The 17349-nt window shown below is 45.1% G+C and overlaps 3 protein-coding genes across 4 annotated transcripts; 2 read left to right on the top strand and 1 right to left on the bottom strand.

Moving 5' to 3' along the window:
• The first annotated feature begins 284 nt into the window (after positions 1 to 284).
• ppiaa (peptidylprolyl isomerase Aa (cyclophilin A)) lies at positions 285 to 2794 on the top strand. Its single transcript, XM_047048610.1, has 4 exons — positions 285 to 427; positions 1676 to 1795; positions 2087 to 2259; positions 2416 to 2794. Exons 1-4 carry the CDS (start codon positions 359 to 361, stop codon positions 2546 to 2548), a joined length of 495 nt encoding a protein of 164 aa, XP_046904566.1. The 5' UTR covers positions 285 to 358; the 3' UTR covers positions 2549 to 2794.
• LOC124486788 (dickkopf-related protein 4-like) lies at positions 2676 to 4991 on the bottom strand. 2 transcript variants are annotated; one of them, XR_006958301.1, is made up of 5 exons: positions 4751 to 4991; positions 4024 to 4073; positions 3811 to 3915; positions 3643 to 3721; positions 2676 to 3457 (listed from the first exon to the last, which is right to left on the bottom strand). XR_006958301.1 is itself a non-coding variant. In XM_047048609.1 (5 exons), exons 1-5 carry the CDS (start codon positions 4645 to 4647, stop codon positions 3174 to 3176), a joined length of 597 nt encoding a protein of 198 aa, XP_046904565.1. In that variant the 5' UTR covers positions 4648 to 4713; the 3' UTR covers positions 2676 to 3173. The 2 variants fall into 2 exon arrangements, 1 of the variants encoding a protein (XP_046904565.1); XM_047048609.1 differs by lacking the exon at positions 4751 to 4991 and adding an exon at positions 4569 to 4713.
• Positions 4992 to 5820: 829 nt separating this feature from the next.
• LOC124486650 (chromaffin granule amine transporter) lies at positions 5821 to 12187 on the top strand. The gene is made up of 16 exons (XM_047048390.1): positions 5821 to 6093; positions 6892 to 7057; positions 7428 to 7776; positions 8006 to 8064; positions 8240 to 8323; positions 8493 to 8585; positions 8783 to 8872; positions 9015 to 9058; positions 9140 to 9200; positions 9299 to 9394; positions 9648 to 9726; positions 9953 to 10004; positions 10197 to 10260; positions 10347 to 10466; positions 10557 to 10690; positions 11597 to 12187. The coding sequence occupies exons 2-16, from the start codon at positions 6943 to 6945 to the stop codon at positions 11705 to 11707; spliced, it is 1551 nt and encodes a 516-aa protein (XP_046904346.1). The 5' UTR covers positions 5821 to 6093; positions 6892 to 6942; the 3' UTR covers positions 11708 to 12187.
• Positions 12188 to 17349: the final 5162 nt, after the last annotated feature.

The raw sequence follows: 17349 nt of genomic DNA, 5'->3' as shown, positions 1-17349 counted from the left end.
AAATGCGCCGGTATGCAGGTTACTCAATTTGGTTGTCTTGGTTCGCCGTGTCGGCGTTCATCGAGTCATTTATGACCAACGGGAATAGCTCGAAAAGGGAAAACTCCACCCTGTGAATAATTAGCGAATCATATCCAGTGCGCCTTGAAAAATGGGCGGAGCCATCAGCCAATGTGAAACGTGATTCGTGGAAAAACACGTCAACTAAACTATCTAAGATTCTCATTGACTCCTGACCATTTTGGACCGTCCTCTCTCACAGTATATATATCCAAATCTAACTACTCCATTTTCTTCTGTTTCTTGCGTGGTTAGGCCCTCATTTGGTACAGAATCCTCCCGTTAACTATCAGCCAACATGGCACTACCCAAAGTCTTTTTCGAAATCTCGGCAGACGGTAAAGTTCTCGGCAGAGTTACTATGGAGGTAAGGAAATGTTAGCATTGGCGAACTTAGTTTAAATATTTGTGATTGGCTGATTACCCATAAGCTAACTTGGCTAACGGTAGCAGCTCCAAAGCGGTTGAGATGGAGAATGGGCAGAGGGGTGCAGCTTGCAACTGTCACGAGTAACTTGGTTAAGAAAGCCATGTGCACGTGCACCCGGAAACTTCGCAAACCATTGTATTGTTGCCACAATATATAGGCACATTATTTTGGATTGGCGGTATCTTGCCTTGTGTACTTTTTAAACAAACTTTAGAAGTCAACATTGAGTTAAGTGACGAGGTACTTTTAATTGAATCCCTCGACGTAACTACTATGTGTTTTTTTAGCCGCTAGCTCTACGCATGAACATTGACTTGGCGTTGAATGCGCCATTTTCCTTGTTGGCTAGCTACCCAAACTAGCCTGCGTATGGTGCGATTTATCCCTTAACGTATCAATGGCACAATGTCGCTTCTTATGATGTTGTACTACTTGAAAATTTCTAGGATGTTTGGCAAGCGCATTTTGCCCCTTAAGTACATTTAGCTGTTCGTCAACGCCCAGTGTAAATGAATGACTGCGACTAACCAGCTAGGCCGCGCGCCATTCTTTGTAGTACTCATTGCTTTCAAACCTGCATCGTTGTTCAGTAGGCGTCGGACAACGGCTACCCGTTGTCAATCATATCAAATAGCCATGGCACCGGGAAATGTTAATGCGTCAATTGATCCAGCATGTCAGTGTACATTTGCAAAAGATAACGCTCAGTTTGCGCTTATTGTATTCATGGTGTGCGTTTTTAGCCACTGAAACATGTTGTGGCTTAACGGCGTATCGCGGACACCAAATTGCGTGACTTGTCTTTCTCGTTTGCTAATTTGCTTTTGGCCAAGTTGGAATGTCGGGATCAAATTGCACCAGAAGAGACTCGCCCTCACCAACCCCACTTGATTTATTCTGTGATATTTGACTGGTCGCGCATGTGTGCCTGAGCAGGTGCGCAGTAAAGGCCCCTACAGCTGCCATCAGCACATCTAGCGACCCAACCGTTTCGTTTTACTGCAGCTATAGCGGGTCTGCATTGACGACGACCCCCCCTCCCCCACACACTTGCTCCTTGCATGGTTGATAACGTGCTGTCATGGGCAACAGAACGTCAGGGATGGGTTCTAAAAAGTGCCTATACTTGCTAACCTGCTTCAATTCAGTTGAACTCTGATCTAACCATACTGTTTTTATGTGCAGCTGAGGTCTGATGTGGTTCCCAAGACCGCAGAGAACTTCCGTGCCCTGTGCACCGGCGAGAAGGGTTTTGGTTACAAGGGCTCCACTTTCCACCGTGTCATCCCCGGCTTCATGTGCCAGGTATGGTGTTTGGGATTGTGCCAGGGTCAGCTATCTGATACCTTGCCTGTAATGGTTAAGGTTGAGCTACGTCAGTTAGTGATCTGTTTGGGTTGAAATGATGTGCCATTTTCCCAGTAACGCATGTAACCATTCAGTGTAGTTTAAGGACCTGAGTATTTAAAGAATTAAAAAATGCTTACAAATATGTAGGTCTAGGATATGGGTCTGTTCTGTAATCTGAGATTCTATCCAACATGGTGGGAATACCATCTGTTTGCGTAGTAATCTAGATTGTGTGTGTACGTTTAGGGTGGGGACTTCACCAACCACAACGGAACTGGGGGAAAGTCCATCTACGGCAACAAGTTTCCCGATGAGAACTTCAACCTGAAGCACACTGGCATGGGCTGTCTGTCCATGGCCAACGCTGGACCCAACACCAACGGGTCCCAGTTCTTCATCTGCACAGCCGACACCAACTGGTAAATCGACAATGCCGGTCTTCACAGAGAATTGATTAAAGCTACTTAGTAGTCTTGTTTCAAGTGTGTTGTCAGGGCTATTTTAAGTGGCTGTGGAGGTGTCTGTAGCAGCCTGAGTTGGAACCAAGCTCATGGGTTGTGTTTTTTGCTCCTCAGGCTGGACGGGAAGCATGTTGTGTTTGGACAGGTCCTCGAGGGCACAGACATCATCAAGAAGTGTGAGTCCTATGGCTCCAGCAGTGGCAAGACCAAGGCCAAGATCACCGTTTCCGACTGTGGCCAGCTTTGAATGTGCCCCCCGCCAACATCACCCCCTCACTCTTGCTGCCCTGTAGCTTACCATCCTGCCCCCCCCCTCCCCCTTTAAACCTCAACATTCCTAACCATGGATATTTGTTACTTCCCTTGCCATTCTGTTCCTTGTCCAAACTTGTTGCATCTGTGACTTGCCTTCAAGAGTTTCTTTTGCATTTATTTTTTTCAAGTCCAACGGTTTGTTAAATCAAAAAAAAATAAAGGGGAACAAATGCCTTCATTTTGTTGGTATTTAATCAAATGTTGTTTGAAAATGTTGTAGCCTACTTATTTTTTTCTACCATAACAGACAATTTACTTATGAAAGAACCAGTCTTTTATTGTGCAAAGCAGTCATGGCTTGGGGAAAATATTACAGGGCATTACTGACTTTCTACACTGGGCAGGGCAGTGATAAAAAATTGCGCAGTTGTATTACCAGGAAATGGGCGCCACCTTAAGATACCCGCATCTCACCAGTAGATGGCGCCATAGTGCTGTCTTAATTTATTGCGAAAGCCTCTGAAGAAACATTAAGCGACATATGCGTGTTTCCACAAAACTAATGCAAGGTCCACTTTACTAAAACTAAAGTATTGTGGATTGTTTAGTTGTAAAGTTCATCCACACTTTCTCTCAGCCAATCTCTTGGAGTGTCTGGCTTCCCTTCGCTGCTTAGGTCGACAGACTCCTAGGCCTCTGGAGTTTTCATTCCCACGACACGCCAAACCATGTCCGCAGTCACAGCGTTCCAGGTTTCTTCTGCGCACCTTTGAACGCCCTCGCAGTAAACACGCCTCGCCTTCCACCGGAATACGCTGACAACTTTTTCCTCTCCCATCACGGACACAGCACAGCCCTTCTCCGCAGTCTCCCGAACGCACACATGGGCCCCTTTCTGGTACTGAGGGGGGAAAGGAGGAAAACGCTCTTAATTTAAAACGTTTAAAAACCAGCACAGCGTATTAACTACTTTCCGAAAGTGGGATTCAGTGTGCGTTTTGTGCATAACTAAGCATAAGCTTACAGTCAAACTTTGCATATTAAAAACAAGTAGGTTTAACACTTTGATGATTGCCATCTCCCCACCTTTCTCTTTGTTTTCAGGAGAAGTTGGATGTCTGATGGAAGTCCTGTTCCTTTTCGATTTGTTACGGCAGGTTTCACGCTGAAAAAAAGTTATTTTCTATGAGTGCCACTTAAAACACCGGCATCTCACTCACACTAGCAAACGGCTTAAACAATGACGCCACTCACCTCCAAAGCACTGCGGCTGCTGTGACGGTTAGAGGAGGTATCTACCCTGCGACGAGCGTTTCCAGAATTGTGCACTTCACTGTCTGAGCCACTTTGCGAACGTTGCTGTCAAGCACAAGCGCACATTAATACTCTATCTACCAAAGTTAAACACTGTCAAAAACACATTCTCCAGCAACCACAGACAAATCCAGCAGGTGCACAACCGCTCACCTGGTCCACCGGATCCGTTACTTCTTTGGAGGATCGAATCACGTTCGAATCTAAGCAACGCACGGCACAATATGAACACATGAGAAGAAAAGTGATCGTGGGGGTCCACATTTTGTCACGTTGGAAAATTAGTCCCACAAGCTTGAGCTAGTTCCCCTACAATTCGAATAGGAACATGTGCTATTAATCACTGGCACAGAACAGGTGATCTGCCTTGTCTTGTGAACAGGTGAGCTTTACGGTCCTAGCCTACTTATAGGCTACGCCTTTGCTGGCCGACCACCCGCAGGCTGTAAAGCTACTTTAGCTCTTTCATACATCCGCAGGCTAACATCCCAAACCCTCCGCCCCGCAGAGGCCCTTTGAAATGTATTTTTTGATTAATATCAAATATTCTTTGAACAAACCGCATCAGTCGACGGATGAACGTGGCTTCCTGACCGACCGGAACACATGCATGTTTAGATCACAAGCAAAGGAAACTGGCATTGATCTTGTTAAAGTGTTTGATGGTCGGAGGAAAGATTGCCATCTCAGAGTCTCACCTTTAGAGATTGGCTGTCGATATGAAAAAGACATGAAGCTGATCATGTAAGCTAGACCATGTGAATATGAGTACATCATGAAGGATGTTGGATGAAAGTCGCGCACCACCACCGTCCCTACGACATTTCATCTTTTGAAGTTCTTGAACTATTTACGCTTCTACTTAGTACATTACTTTTACCTTTACAAAGCTTGGCCACCAGACAGCAACGACAAGAAGCACGTGAGTTCAGAGGAAGATATCAGATGACTGCTCAGTCCCCCCCACCTCTAATCTCTACCTCGCTGTCTCCCATCTCTTGATACCTCAGGAAAAATAATTTGATTGCAGTTGTTGAAGTTCAATCTCTCTTCCGTCTGTTTTTCATCTGACAGAGCGTCAGCGCGTTAATTAACAAACTGCATTTGCAGGAGACTGTAAACCCCAATTAAGGCGCTATGGAAGCAAATCATTGTTTAAAATTCTAAAAGGCATTTAATATTAATTCAAAACCACCGAATTTGTTGTTTTTGAATTAACCTCTTTATGGAAACATGAATTTATTTCAGGTTAAAAAAAAAACTGACCCAAAAATTCAGGCTTCTGACATTCGAATGGTGAAATTCTGATCTCCCCCAAAATATTGATACAATAGTCATACAATCACAGCTTGGAGTCTGAGGAGGTCCGGTCTGAGGCAAGCAGAGCTCTGTCGGAGAAGTGAGATGGTTCGATTGCATTCAGGCTCGATTGCCTTACCTATCCATGGAATCCCAGATGTTGCAATCTGAATTTATTCGCCCAAAATCTTTTAGGATATAATTTTTTTAATCTGAGTCTTACCATTCGAATTTGGGCAACCTGAATTTCCGAACCTTGAATTTTTGGATCAGAATGTCCTTTTAAAGAGTTGAATTCAAAACCAACAAATTTGTTGGTGTTTAAATGTCAATATTACGTTTTCAATTCCTTTTAAAATTCAAAACATGATGTTACTGATTTGCTTCCATAAGGCTACGCTCTCCTATATTTGTACCGTCTTAATCCATGTTGACCATGCAGCGGGTCCCTGAATTGGAAGACCAGACGCTGTCATTGTTTACAGTGTTTCCAGTTATGGTTACCTGGTGCTTTGGGGGATGTACTGTTGACAGAACTGCCGTTGGAGTGGGCCTGGTGAGAGGGTCAGGTTGCCGTCCAGCCAGGGGGGGGCGGGGGTGTAGTGTGGCTGATTACAGATAACGGCTTATTGTCAGCTCCTGCAGCCTGCAGGTTATGCCTCTCTTCAATACAGAACTGCAGATGCAGACAATTACTTCCCTCTGTGACGCAGAGCACACTTAGGTCAGGGGGAGTGTGTGTGTGTGTGTGTTCCTCTGCTTGTGTGTGTGTTCTTCTGCTTGTGTGTGTTTCTCTTATTGAGGGGGTGAGGCGTAGAGTACCGTATGAAGAGAGGACAGTCTTCATGAGGTCTTAAATAGAGACAGCAGTGTTGAACATCACAACTAGCTGCTCTTCTGTGAAGGCGCGGGATGCTACTGGAGGTAAGCTGGACTCCCTCTGAGAGGACTGAGACTTAAGATCTAGTGACTTACAATTATGGTGACCAATAAAGTTGGTCACTATGAAAACAAATGTTTAACATTTATTGTTTTATTATTCAATGATACGTTGAATGAAGTGGTAACATTTGTATTGACTTGGAAAACAGTAAAATGTTAATTGTATAATGGTTGGTATAAAATGTATAGTTTTATGGTCATAGTTTAGAATGTGTAAACTGCTATGAAGCCTAGAGTTGTCATTTGAAACTGTAAAACATATAAAGATACGTAGACTAGAAGAGAATGACAGAACATAAAGAAGAACAGAATGTTTTTCATGCAACAGAAAATGAAAAATGTCTGGAGCTGAACCTTGCAAGGTGGGGCTGGGACTCAGGATGTGAGCAGGGGCTGGTGCTGGTGCTGGCGTTGGAGGTCTGAAGAGTTCAGCGAGGGCAGAAATAGAAAGAGAGAAAGAGAGATGGAGGGGGCGGCGGGGGGGGGGGATGCATGCCCTGGAGAAGAGATAATTCTATTCTTGAGAGAGAAAAAAAATACCTAAAACAATCAGCCATGTAGATAACCATCTGCCCAGGAGAACCAGACGGGCAGACTGAATGACAGGCTGGCCGGCTGGCTGGCTGGTCGGTCGACTGGTTGACTTTCTGGCTGACACATGCAAGCAAACAAGCAGATTGATGTGTCTTTACGTGTATTTTCACATGACTGCGTTTGTCTCTCCACATGAATGTGCTTTTGTACACATGGGTGTGTGTGTGTGTGTGTGTGTGTGTGTAGCTGTAGTCTGAGGGTGTGTAGCTGTAGTCTGAGGGTGTGTTGTTGAGAGCCATGTCTGTGCTGAACCCAGTGGAGTGGCTGCAGCCCAGCAGAGGTTCCCCCAGGCTGGTGCTGGTGGTGGTGTGTGTAGCTCTGCTGCTGGACAACATGCTGCTCACTGTGGTCGGTGAGTACACACACACACATACACACACACACACACAGCCGTAAAGCATCTGGGTATTGAAGGAGGTGCCCATGGTATGAAGACAGCACAGTTTGCCGCCTTGACATTCATCCCCGTGCCCTTCTGAGCAGAGCAAAGGAGAGGGAGTGAGTCAGACTCAACTAGACAGAGCGCATCTGGGGCCAGGCTAGCTTCCCTGCTCAAGACCATACACACACACACATGCACACCCACACACACACACACACACAAACACAAACATGCACAGACATGCACATATGTGTGGCCTTACCTCTGTTCCACACTCTGTCTTGTAAAGAGCATGCTGTGCCCAAAAAAGGGCTAACCTGTCCTGTCTGTTCCCCTACAGTGCCCATCATCCCCACCTTCCTATATGCCATAGAGCACGAAAGCCAGACACTGCCCCCCCTCCAGCCAAGCCCAGCGCTCTCCCCCACACCACAGGCCCCTGGGGGGGGCGCTCTCTCCTTGGTCCTCTCCCTCTATGACAACACCACCTACAACCTGTGGGGGCCTGAGACCAGCTCACCCGGCAACCTCTCCCAGGAGGATGATGGCAGCACTAACTCCACCCAGGCGGGCTGCCAGGAGGACAGCCAGTTCCTGGAGGAGGAGAATGTGCGTGTGGGCCTCCTGTTTGCCTCGAAGGCCCTGGTGCAGCTGCTGGTCAACCCCTTTGTTGGTCCTCTGACCAACAGGTACAAGGCTGGGTTGGGGTTGCAGGGTGGGGTTGGAGAGGCCAGGGAAGAGACCAGGGAAGAGACCAGGGAAGTGACCAGGGAAGAGGCCAGGGGATAGGCCAGGGGATAGGCCAGGGGAAAGGCCAGGGGAGAGGCCAGGGAAGTGGCCAGGGAAGAGGCCAGGGGATAGGCCAGGGGTGGAAAACTCTCATGCATCCATACTGTCACGCTCTTTTGTCCACTGCAGGGTTGGATATCATATCCCCATGTTTGCTGGGTTCCTCATCATGTTCGTCTCCACCATCAGTAAGCAGCTCTGTTTTACAGCGTGGTGACCTATTTCATCACTGACAATCATTTATTCGGTTCAACTTTTAAATTATATGATGACAGCATTGTACTATTGCATTGAATGAGTGGTAACTGTTCCGTTAAAACTGTTTGCACATGTTCTACAATTACGTTTCTTTCTGCGTACCAGTGTTTGCCTTCTCAGGAACATACGCCTTGTTGTTTTTTGCGCGGTCTCTTCAGGGAATCGGTTCCTCATTCTCCTCTGTGGCAGGTACTAGAACCTTGATTGCCACATGGTTTGTAAAGTTTTCTGAAGTTTGTTTGGATAAGCTAATCTGTCCTGTAGATGTAGACATATTTATGGTGTTGATGTTCATGATATCTAGTGTTTGAAAATCATAAATAAGTGTGTAGCAACCCTGGCTGTGTTTGTCCGGTAGGTTTGGGCATGCTGGCCAGTGTTTACACAGATGATGAAGAGAGGGGCATCGCCATGGGGATCGCTCTGGGAGGACTGGCCATGGGAGTCCTGAGTGAGAACATCTCTCCTCTCTTCTCTTCTTCTCTCTCTGCTCCCCCTCTTTTCTTCTCTCTTATCTCCTCTCTCTTCTTCTCTCTCTTCTCTTCTCTTCCCTCCTCTCTCTTTCTCTCTCTCTTCTCTTCTCCTCTCCTCTCTCTTCTCCTCGAGTTTCAGCTTCTATAAGTCAGCTGTCTGTTTTGTGTTGGACAGTTGGAGCTCCGTTTGGCAGTGTGATGTATGAGTTTGTGGGGAAGCGTGCTCCGTTCCTGATCCTGGCCTTTCTGGCAGTGTTTGATGGAGGTGAGCATATATAACATGACAATGCGATGGTTTCATTAAGAGAGGAGCAGCAAGACTTAAGATTTGTGATTAAACACAACCTGAATTTAGACCTGAAGACCCTAACCCTAACCCCCCCCCCCCCCCCCTCCCCAACACCAAGCCTTACAGCTCTGCATACTCCAGCCATCCAAGATTTCACCTGGGGTGAGTCTCCTTTGTCAGGGTGTGTCTGTTTGTGTGTGAATATGACTGTGTGTGACCTTTGACCTCTATGCTGGTTTACAGAGTGTTGAAGGCACCCCTCTCCTGACCTTGCTAAAGGACCCCTACATTCTCATCAGTGCAGGTGAGGACAGACCAGAACAGAACTGACCTGTACACTGACATTTTTGTATTAGCAATAAAGGTATCCAATATGGCCGACTTTCTGTCTTACACTTCCAGGATCCCTGTGCTTTGCCAACATGGGCGTGGCCATCCTAGAGCCAACCCTGCCCATCTGGATGCTGCAGACCATGTGCTCCCCAAAGTGGCTGCTGGGTAATTTCCTTGACTTCCTGTTGGATCTCTTCCCCTAGCCAGACCGTCCTCTACTTCTCAAGTTCTCCAGGCTGATACCCCACACTTCTAGTCCCCAAACTCTGACCTAGTGTGTGTTTTGTATGGCCCATTGACCCAGTGTCACTAATACAAAAGGCCTAAACCCTCTAATTATTTATAAGAAAACAAATAAACGCCCTCTTCCAGAAACCCCTTCTTCCTCTCATCTGCCAGTCTGTTATTGTCTCAATAGGCATGGCCTTTTTACCCGCCAGCATTGCGTACCTCATCGGCACCAACCTGTTTGGGCTGCTAGCCAATAAAATGGGAAGGTAAGCTATCCTCGATCTGCCCTGTGCCATTAAAAACATTTACCATTCGCGTCATTCATTTAGCAAATGCTTTTTCCAAAAGCTGCTGTGATGATTCAATTAACAGCACCAAACAGAGTGATGTTTTCAAAAGATACACTGTGTCCTTTCACGGAGGTTGTGTACACAAAGTACACAGTGTTTTATTGGTTCCCAGTAAGGAGCTTGAGCCGTGTTCTGTCCCCAGGTGGCTGTGCTCCATGATAGGCATGCTCATCGTAGGGATCAGCCTCCTGTGTGTGAGTAGTCTTTTCTAAACCGTATACAGTGCAGGCCTGTGATGTCTGTGTACTTTGAGGAATGTGATGATTCTAATTCTAATACGGCAGTTCTAGAAGGTGACATCTGTTAAGATCATGACCCCTTCCTCTCTAAATGCACCAGATGTAGTTCTTTAAGCAACAAAATGTTGACATCATGTTGATCCACAGGTGCCCTTTGCCACCAGCATCTACGGTCTCATTGGTCCAAATGGAGGCCTTGGCTTCGCTATTGGTAGGTCTTAGGGAAATGGCCAGGTATGGAGAAAGGATCGTAGGCCAATGAGCTGTCGCTAAACTTTGTTTGTTTGTGTGTTTCAGGTATGGTGGACTCCTCTATGATGGCCATAATGGGATACCTGGTAGACATACGTCATGCCTCTGTCTACGGCAGTGTGTATGCCATAGCTGATGTAGCTTTGTGTATGGGCTTCGCTGTTGGTGAGTAAAAACATTCAGGCTTACCACAGTCCTGAAGAAACGTTTTTGTTCTTCTGTGACCTGAACCTGTTTCTTGTCTGTGTGACCCAGGTCCCTCCACAGGGGGCGCTCTCGTGAGAGCCATCGGGTTCCCCTACCTCATGGTGCTTATCGGCATCATCAACATCCTGTACGCGCCTCTCTGCTTCTTCCTCAGGAACCCAGCCGTGCGTGAGGAGAAGATGGTGAGTCATGTGTTTGTGTGCCTGAGTGTCATACCTCAGACTCTGTTTGTGTATTAAACAAATTTGGCTGAGCGGTTAGGGAATCAGGCTATTAATCAGAAGGTTGCTGGTTCGATTCCCGACCGTGCAATATTACATTGTGTCCTTGGGCAAGGCACTGTCCCTGTGCTTACTTTAAGTCGCTCTGGATAAGAACGTCTGCTAAATGATAAAATGTAAATTCAAAAAGTCAACAAACAAACAAACAAATCCTAACGGGATACCAGACTAGGCATTTAAACCACCTGCCAGCTCAGACAAATAATCATAACAAGTTTGAACCGCCTGACCATATTTGGGCCTTTCCTGTTCCTTTTCACCTGGCTCCGGTGTTAATGCCGCCCCCCACCACAGTGTCTGGGACGACATGTCCTGACACACACAAGGAGGAGAGCTGCATGTGTGGGTGCTTGCCTGCGTGTGTGTGTGTGTGTGTGTGTGTGTGTACAGTATGTGTGTGTGTGTGTGTACAGTATGTCTGTGTGTGTGTGTGTGTGTGTGTGTACTACTGGTTTCTCCGTTTTTCTGTGTCTGTGCCAATCAGAAGACTTTCAAAGACAGTGCTCTCCCCAGTTTTGGTCTCTACGTTCAGACAGAAACGTTTAGAAGCCGTGTCATCCGGAACTATAATTGAGTAAAGTATACTTTAGTGAAGCTCCTGTTTGATGTGGGTTTTTGCAGAATCATTAGGATGATGATGAAAGCCGGAGGGTCAGTTACTTTAAAGCGACAGGTGTAACTGAAACAGACGGCAGGAATTAATTATACAGTCGCCCATTAGACAAAGATAAAACGATTAAAATCATTATAAACTGAGAGCTCACACAGTTGAATATATTTCCAATAATAAGCGCATTTGTGTTGTAGGCTATAATCGACCAGGAGTGTCCCATGCACAGGAAGAACTACAACACGACACAGAGAGAGTGTCGTGAATTTCCTCTGAGTGATGCAAGCGAAGAAGAGACAGAGGAATGACCTGGACCGTAACTACTCTCACGAACACACGCAAAACACACTTGAACACTCACAGACTAAAGAGTGTGCATGTTGGTGTTTCAGAAAAATATTGTTTAAAAACTGTTGACTACAACTACAACGATGGTGCCAAAAACCGTAACTCACATTATTGATGAAAATTGAACCTTTATGCTATGTCAGACAAAGACGTACTGTTTGTTTGTGAGTGTGTGTGTGTGATATCAACCCGCCCTACAAACAGTCATTGGAAACACTGTTTTTGTACAGTAGAAATAGTCATCCTCGTATCCCTCCAAACTGTACTATTATTTTATTTAACATCTAATGGAACATATACATACACCATCTTCCATACTCAAGTGATGTGCACCTTGTTCCATTCCGCCAGACTGTTAATTGTCCTGTCAGATTGTTCTTATTATTGTACCATGTCCTAATGTAAATGTAACACATGTGCAGGCTTTGCACATAATTAAAGATCTCATACGATTGGCACTTGAGTCACTCAATATTTCACACAATGAATATATATACTCACTCTGTGCTCTGTCAAACCTTCGCAAGGTTTTTCGTATTTTAGTTGTTATGCTCTAACCATCTATATCTTCTCTTGCAACTTGACCCAGTATTGCGAGTGTATCTCAGAGGCGTGATGTGGGGTGAGAGTTGAGCCGTGGTCTGACTGGGTGTCAAGCGGCAAGCTATCTCCCTTCATCTTTAATTTCCTCTTCGTTGCTGTCACACCGGTGTCACTAAATCAACATGTCTCTGTGGTGAGTGGTCTGCATCACCTCGGCTGTTTACCCCCATGCGGGCCAACGATGTGAGAACTCACCTGCTCCATTCAGCCAATCATGATGGAGCGGATCTAATCATTACCCATAAAGACCGGGTCAGAAAGACTTCCATTGTAGGATTCTCTGTTGCACAATATCTAATCTACCTTGTCACACCATATCAGTGTTTACATATTGTGTCAATCGACGGTTCCATCCTATAGTCACGTGGCTCAGTCGAGTGTGTGTGTACACTTAGTCAGGGAGATGCCAGGAGGATGTATATCCAGCAAAACATGTCCGAGCTGTTTCCAAAGACGACTATAAAGTGACCTGCGTCACAGCCAGGATTGTGACGTCCCTTATTAGGGACATGGGCTGAGAATCAGATCACAACCCTACTCTGAGTCACCAATGCTGTCTGTTTGACCTTTAACTGTGCAGATTAGTCTAACAGAGATTACATCTGTTGAGGAAAGACCTGGTTTCGTTGAGCAGCTGGAACAGGATATGAAGGTTTCCTTTTTGTCTTTAGGGGTGGAACCTTCTGGAGCTTCTTTAGTGTCCTCCTGTCAGATGATCCTTCTGGTGGGGGTGGAGGGGCTCTGCGGAGTGTAGAACATACAAACTGAATAGGTTCGCCTAGAAAATATACAGGAGGTATAGTATGTTGCATTCTTTATTCCATAAGCTTTTATACGTTTCCTGGCAGTCAGAGGGTGTTTGAACCGTGACGTCCCATAATGTAAAAAAACTCAGGTACCGTGCAAATGTATGGTGTATGGAAGCAAATCAGTGGCATCATGTTTTTAATTTAAAGACATTGATTGTTTTTAATGCAGTAACTTGTGTTCATTCAAATGTAAATGTCTTTGTGCGCATAATCAAGAAAAGACCACTGTTTAAGGCATTCATTCAACATTAAGTACCCATCACATCGACAAAATGAGTCCAGGAGTTTAATTAATATGGACCAAACCATCTACAGGGGAGCTCCACATCACACATCCCAACCTTGTTTACTTGGTCGGTGTGAACAAAACATGGATTATACAATAGACATACATATTTACAATAACATTATATTTTTAGCGATTATTGACTAATTCATACTTAATTGCAGATTAATGTTACCAATGAAGCTAATAAATTACAGCGATTTGGAAGCAGTTTTTAACGGGGTACTATTAAAATGCCACCATTGGGTTGCCCCTCAATATCGCCATCTAAAGGTTTAATGTGAGCATTACAAGTACAGTTCAGATTGTAAACCACCAGATGGCGATGGTAAAGCGTAGCCCTATGGAACAGATTTTTAATGGGCACTGTTTTGACAGTGCCATTGGGCTGCGCTTCAATACCGCCACCTAGTGGTTTAAAGTGTGAATTACAGCTTCAGTTCTCACAGTGAAACACTAGATGGCGATGGTAAAGCGCAGCCCTATGGAACGGGTTTTTAAGGGCCTGTAATGTCATGTGAGCATTACAAGTGCAGTTCTGAAAGTCGTTGGTTTAGATGGGAGTCATTGGAGGGGACATTGGTTTGGCTGAACAGTATTTATCTGCTATTATCACTTATTATCTACTCATACCCGGACCAAAAAAATAAATCAATTTTATGATTATAATTAGATACATACATACAATTATATGGAATCTTAAACTTCATAGCAAACATTGACATGTATTTCATTTACACCTTGATTTCTTATCTGTCCTTTTTTTATTAAAACATTGACATTTTCTTTGGGTCTTTATTTGTTATATTAGCTTAACTCCTGTTAAGTGCTGTCCAGGTGTAGCTTCATGGTTTAGGCTTGTGTAGATTAGAGCCGGTGTAGATTACGGGCATATGTTGTTAAGTATGAAATATATATATTTATAGGAAGGCTTATCTCACATATGATGAGAATATATTCAAATAAAGTTTATGGTTCAGAGAGGAGAGAGGGGCTGTCTTGTAACCAAGAGGTTGAAGGGCTCCCCATAGCCCTCAACCCTGAGGTTGAGCGTGTCGCCAGCTTTAAGTTCCTGGGTGTCCATATCTCCGAGGACCTCTCTTGGACTGTCAACTCCTCAACCCTGGTCAAGAAGGCTCACCAGCGCCTCTTCCTCCCGAGGAGACTGAAGAAGGCTCATCTGTCCCCTCAGATCCTGGTGAACTTCTACCGCTGCACCATCGAGAGCATCCTCACCAACTGCATCTCGGTGTGGCATGGCAGTTACTCTGTTGCGGACCGGAAGTCTCTTTAGAGGGTGGTGAAAACTGCCCAGGGCATCACTGCTTCCTCACTCCCCACCATCGAGGCTGTCCAGCACAAAAGCTGTCTGTGGAGGGCACGCAGCATCGTCAGGGGCAACTCTCGCCCCAGCCACAGACTGTTTGCCCTCCTCCCCCCTGGGAGGCGCTACAGGATCCTCTGTTCCAGGACCAGCAGGTTCGGGAACAGCTTCTCCCTGCAGCTGTTACCCTGCTGAACTCTGCACCACGGTGATGGCCCCTCTGGTTACCCCCTTTGAGATTTGATTCCCAAGAAGGCTGCTGCCAAATCTTTAAGTACAGATTGGAAAAGGCACTTGAAAGACGGCCAAAGAAAATGTCTGTTATCGCCAGGATTCTGTGGCATGGTGGGTTAAGCGATCACAAATGATGAGTCTACAGCTATCTTGAAGTTGTAACATTGTTGGTTTGATTCTCGCCAACTTTTAATCTAGCTACTCAATGTGCATGTGTCTTCATTCCAGTTAAGTGCCCAAGAGCAGTGGTCATATCTTCACAAGCCCAATGGCTCAGTGAGGAGGGCAGCTGTCTGGAAACTGGAAAGTTGAAGGTTCGATTCCCATTGATTTTAGTGCCAAATTTTAAAGCGCAGATTGGAAGAGGCACTTGAAAAATTCCAGGAGAAAAGTCTCTTATAAGCTGGATGGCTCAGTTAGGAGAGCGGCTGCCTTGATACCGAAAGGTTGAAGGTTTGATTCCCATTGAGTCTAGTGCCAAATTTTAAAGCGTAGATTGGAAGAGGCACTTGAAAAACGCCCGGAGAAGAGGTCTGTTATAGCCCGGATGGTTCAGTGAGGAGAGCGGCTGCCTTGAAACCGAAAGGTTCAAGGTTTGATTCTCGATGCCAAATTTTTAAGTGCAGGTCGGAATAGGCACTTGAAAAACGCCCGGAGAAGAGGTCTGTTATAGCCCGGATGACTCAGTGAGGAGAGCGGCCGCCTTGAAACCGAAAGGTTGAAGGTTTGATTCCCATTGAGTCTAGTGCCAAATTTTAAAGCGTAGATTGGAAGAGGCACTTGAAAAACGCCCGGAGAAGAGGTCTGTTATAGCCCGGATGGTTCAGTGAGGAGAGCGGCTGCCTTGAAACCGAAAGGTTCAAGGTTTGATTCTCGATGCCAAATTTTTAAGTGCAGGTCGGAATAGGCACTTGAAAAACGCCCGGAGAAAAGGTCTGTTATCGCCGGGATTCTGTGGCATCATGGGTTAGGCGCTCGCCAACGATGAAGAGTCAGGTGAGCGTAAAGCCACTGGCGGGCTCGGAGTGCCATGTGAGTGGTACGATACCCGCTGCAGTTGACTGGAATCCCTGGAGAACCAGGGCAGGGGGGTCCGTGTCCCCCCTGGATGATTTGCAACAGTGACACCTGGGTGTTATGTGGCCCAGGTAAAAGAGCAAGTATAATTTTATTTGGAAACAAGACAGTTGGAAGGAAACAAGACAGTTGGAAGGAAACAAGACAGTTGGAAGGAAACAAGACAGTTGGAAGGAAACAAGACAGTTGGAAGGAAACAAGACAGTTGGAAGGAAACAAGACAGTTGGAAGGAAACAAGACAGTTGGAAGGAAAGGCTTTGCGTGTTTGTCAATGATCAAGATCTGAGGTTGAAGGTCCGTTTTCTAGGCCATCTGGAAGGGGTGCCTTTTCCAGCAGTCATGTAGATGATCATTTCTGTCGGGAAGAAAAACAAGTTTGTTACTGAAAATATTTATATAAACTTGTATATCTTGTTATTTGTATTGATACATACAGTGTTTCCCCTTTGTTGATTTTTTTTTTTTCCACGTCTGTTGATTCGATCACGTTTGTATTTTAGGTGCATTATTATGCTTAAGTAGCCTAGTTTTAATGAATAAATAGTGGGTAGATTGTTATTATTTGCTACAGAATGCTTAGCCTATCAAGATCAAATGAAGCAGACAGTGTACATGCTTCCGAGTAATCTATAGGCCACTGCATTTACAATACGTTGTTACGTCAATTATTAATTGGCAGCATTTATGCCATTTAGAACACACTGTAAGCTGTCTTTAAGTATGCTAATCTTATTTCTGACCTGCCCCCACTGCTAAAAAAAATTCTAGGGGAAACACTGACATGTTTACTCTTAATGTAAATGTCGTTTTTTTATTTACTTTGTGTAACAACACAGTTGGAGTAGGAAATGATTAAGGAATTTGTTAGTTTTCTGTGTTTAATAGCAGGTAAATATTGTTCACTGCTACTTGCACTTGGACTGATCGACACAGGGGCGGATTTACCCAGTAGGCTACCGCCTGGGGCCCCTTGAAAGACTCCATAAAAATACTATGTGATCAATAATAACTATAATACAAATACAAATCAATTAAAAGTTAATTTAACTGTCAGACACGCTCAGGGGCGTGTCTGACAGATACATGCAGAGTTGTAGTTCTCTAAAGTTACAATTGTAGTTCGTATAACGTCATGGCAAAGACAGATTTGGGTTTACGTACTCGCAATATCGATCAAAATACAACTTTCACACACTTAAGCTAAATTCCGATACGCTGGCTAACATGATGGTCTTTGCTGTATTTTAATCAGAGTGAAAGATTACATT

The sequence above is a fragment of the Hypomesus transpacificus genome, chromosome 24 (assembly GCF_021917145.1).
Source record: "Hypomesus transpacificus isolate Combined female chromosome 24, fHypTra1, whole genome shotgun sequence".
NCBI lineage: Eukaryota > Metazoa > Chordata > Actinopteri > Osmeriformes > Osmeridae > Hypomesus > Hypomesus transpacificus.
This window is presented reverse-complemented; position numbering and strand designations above follow the sequence as displayed.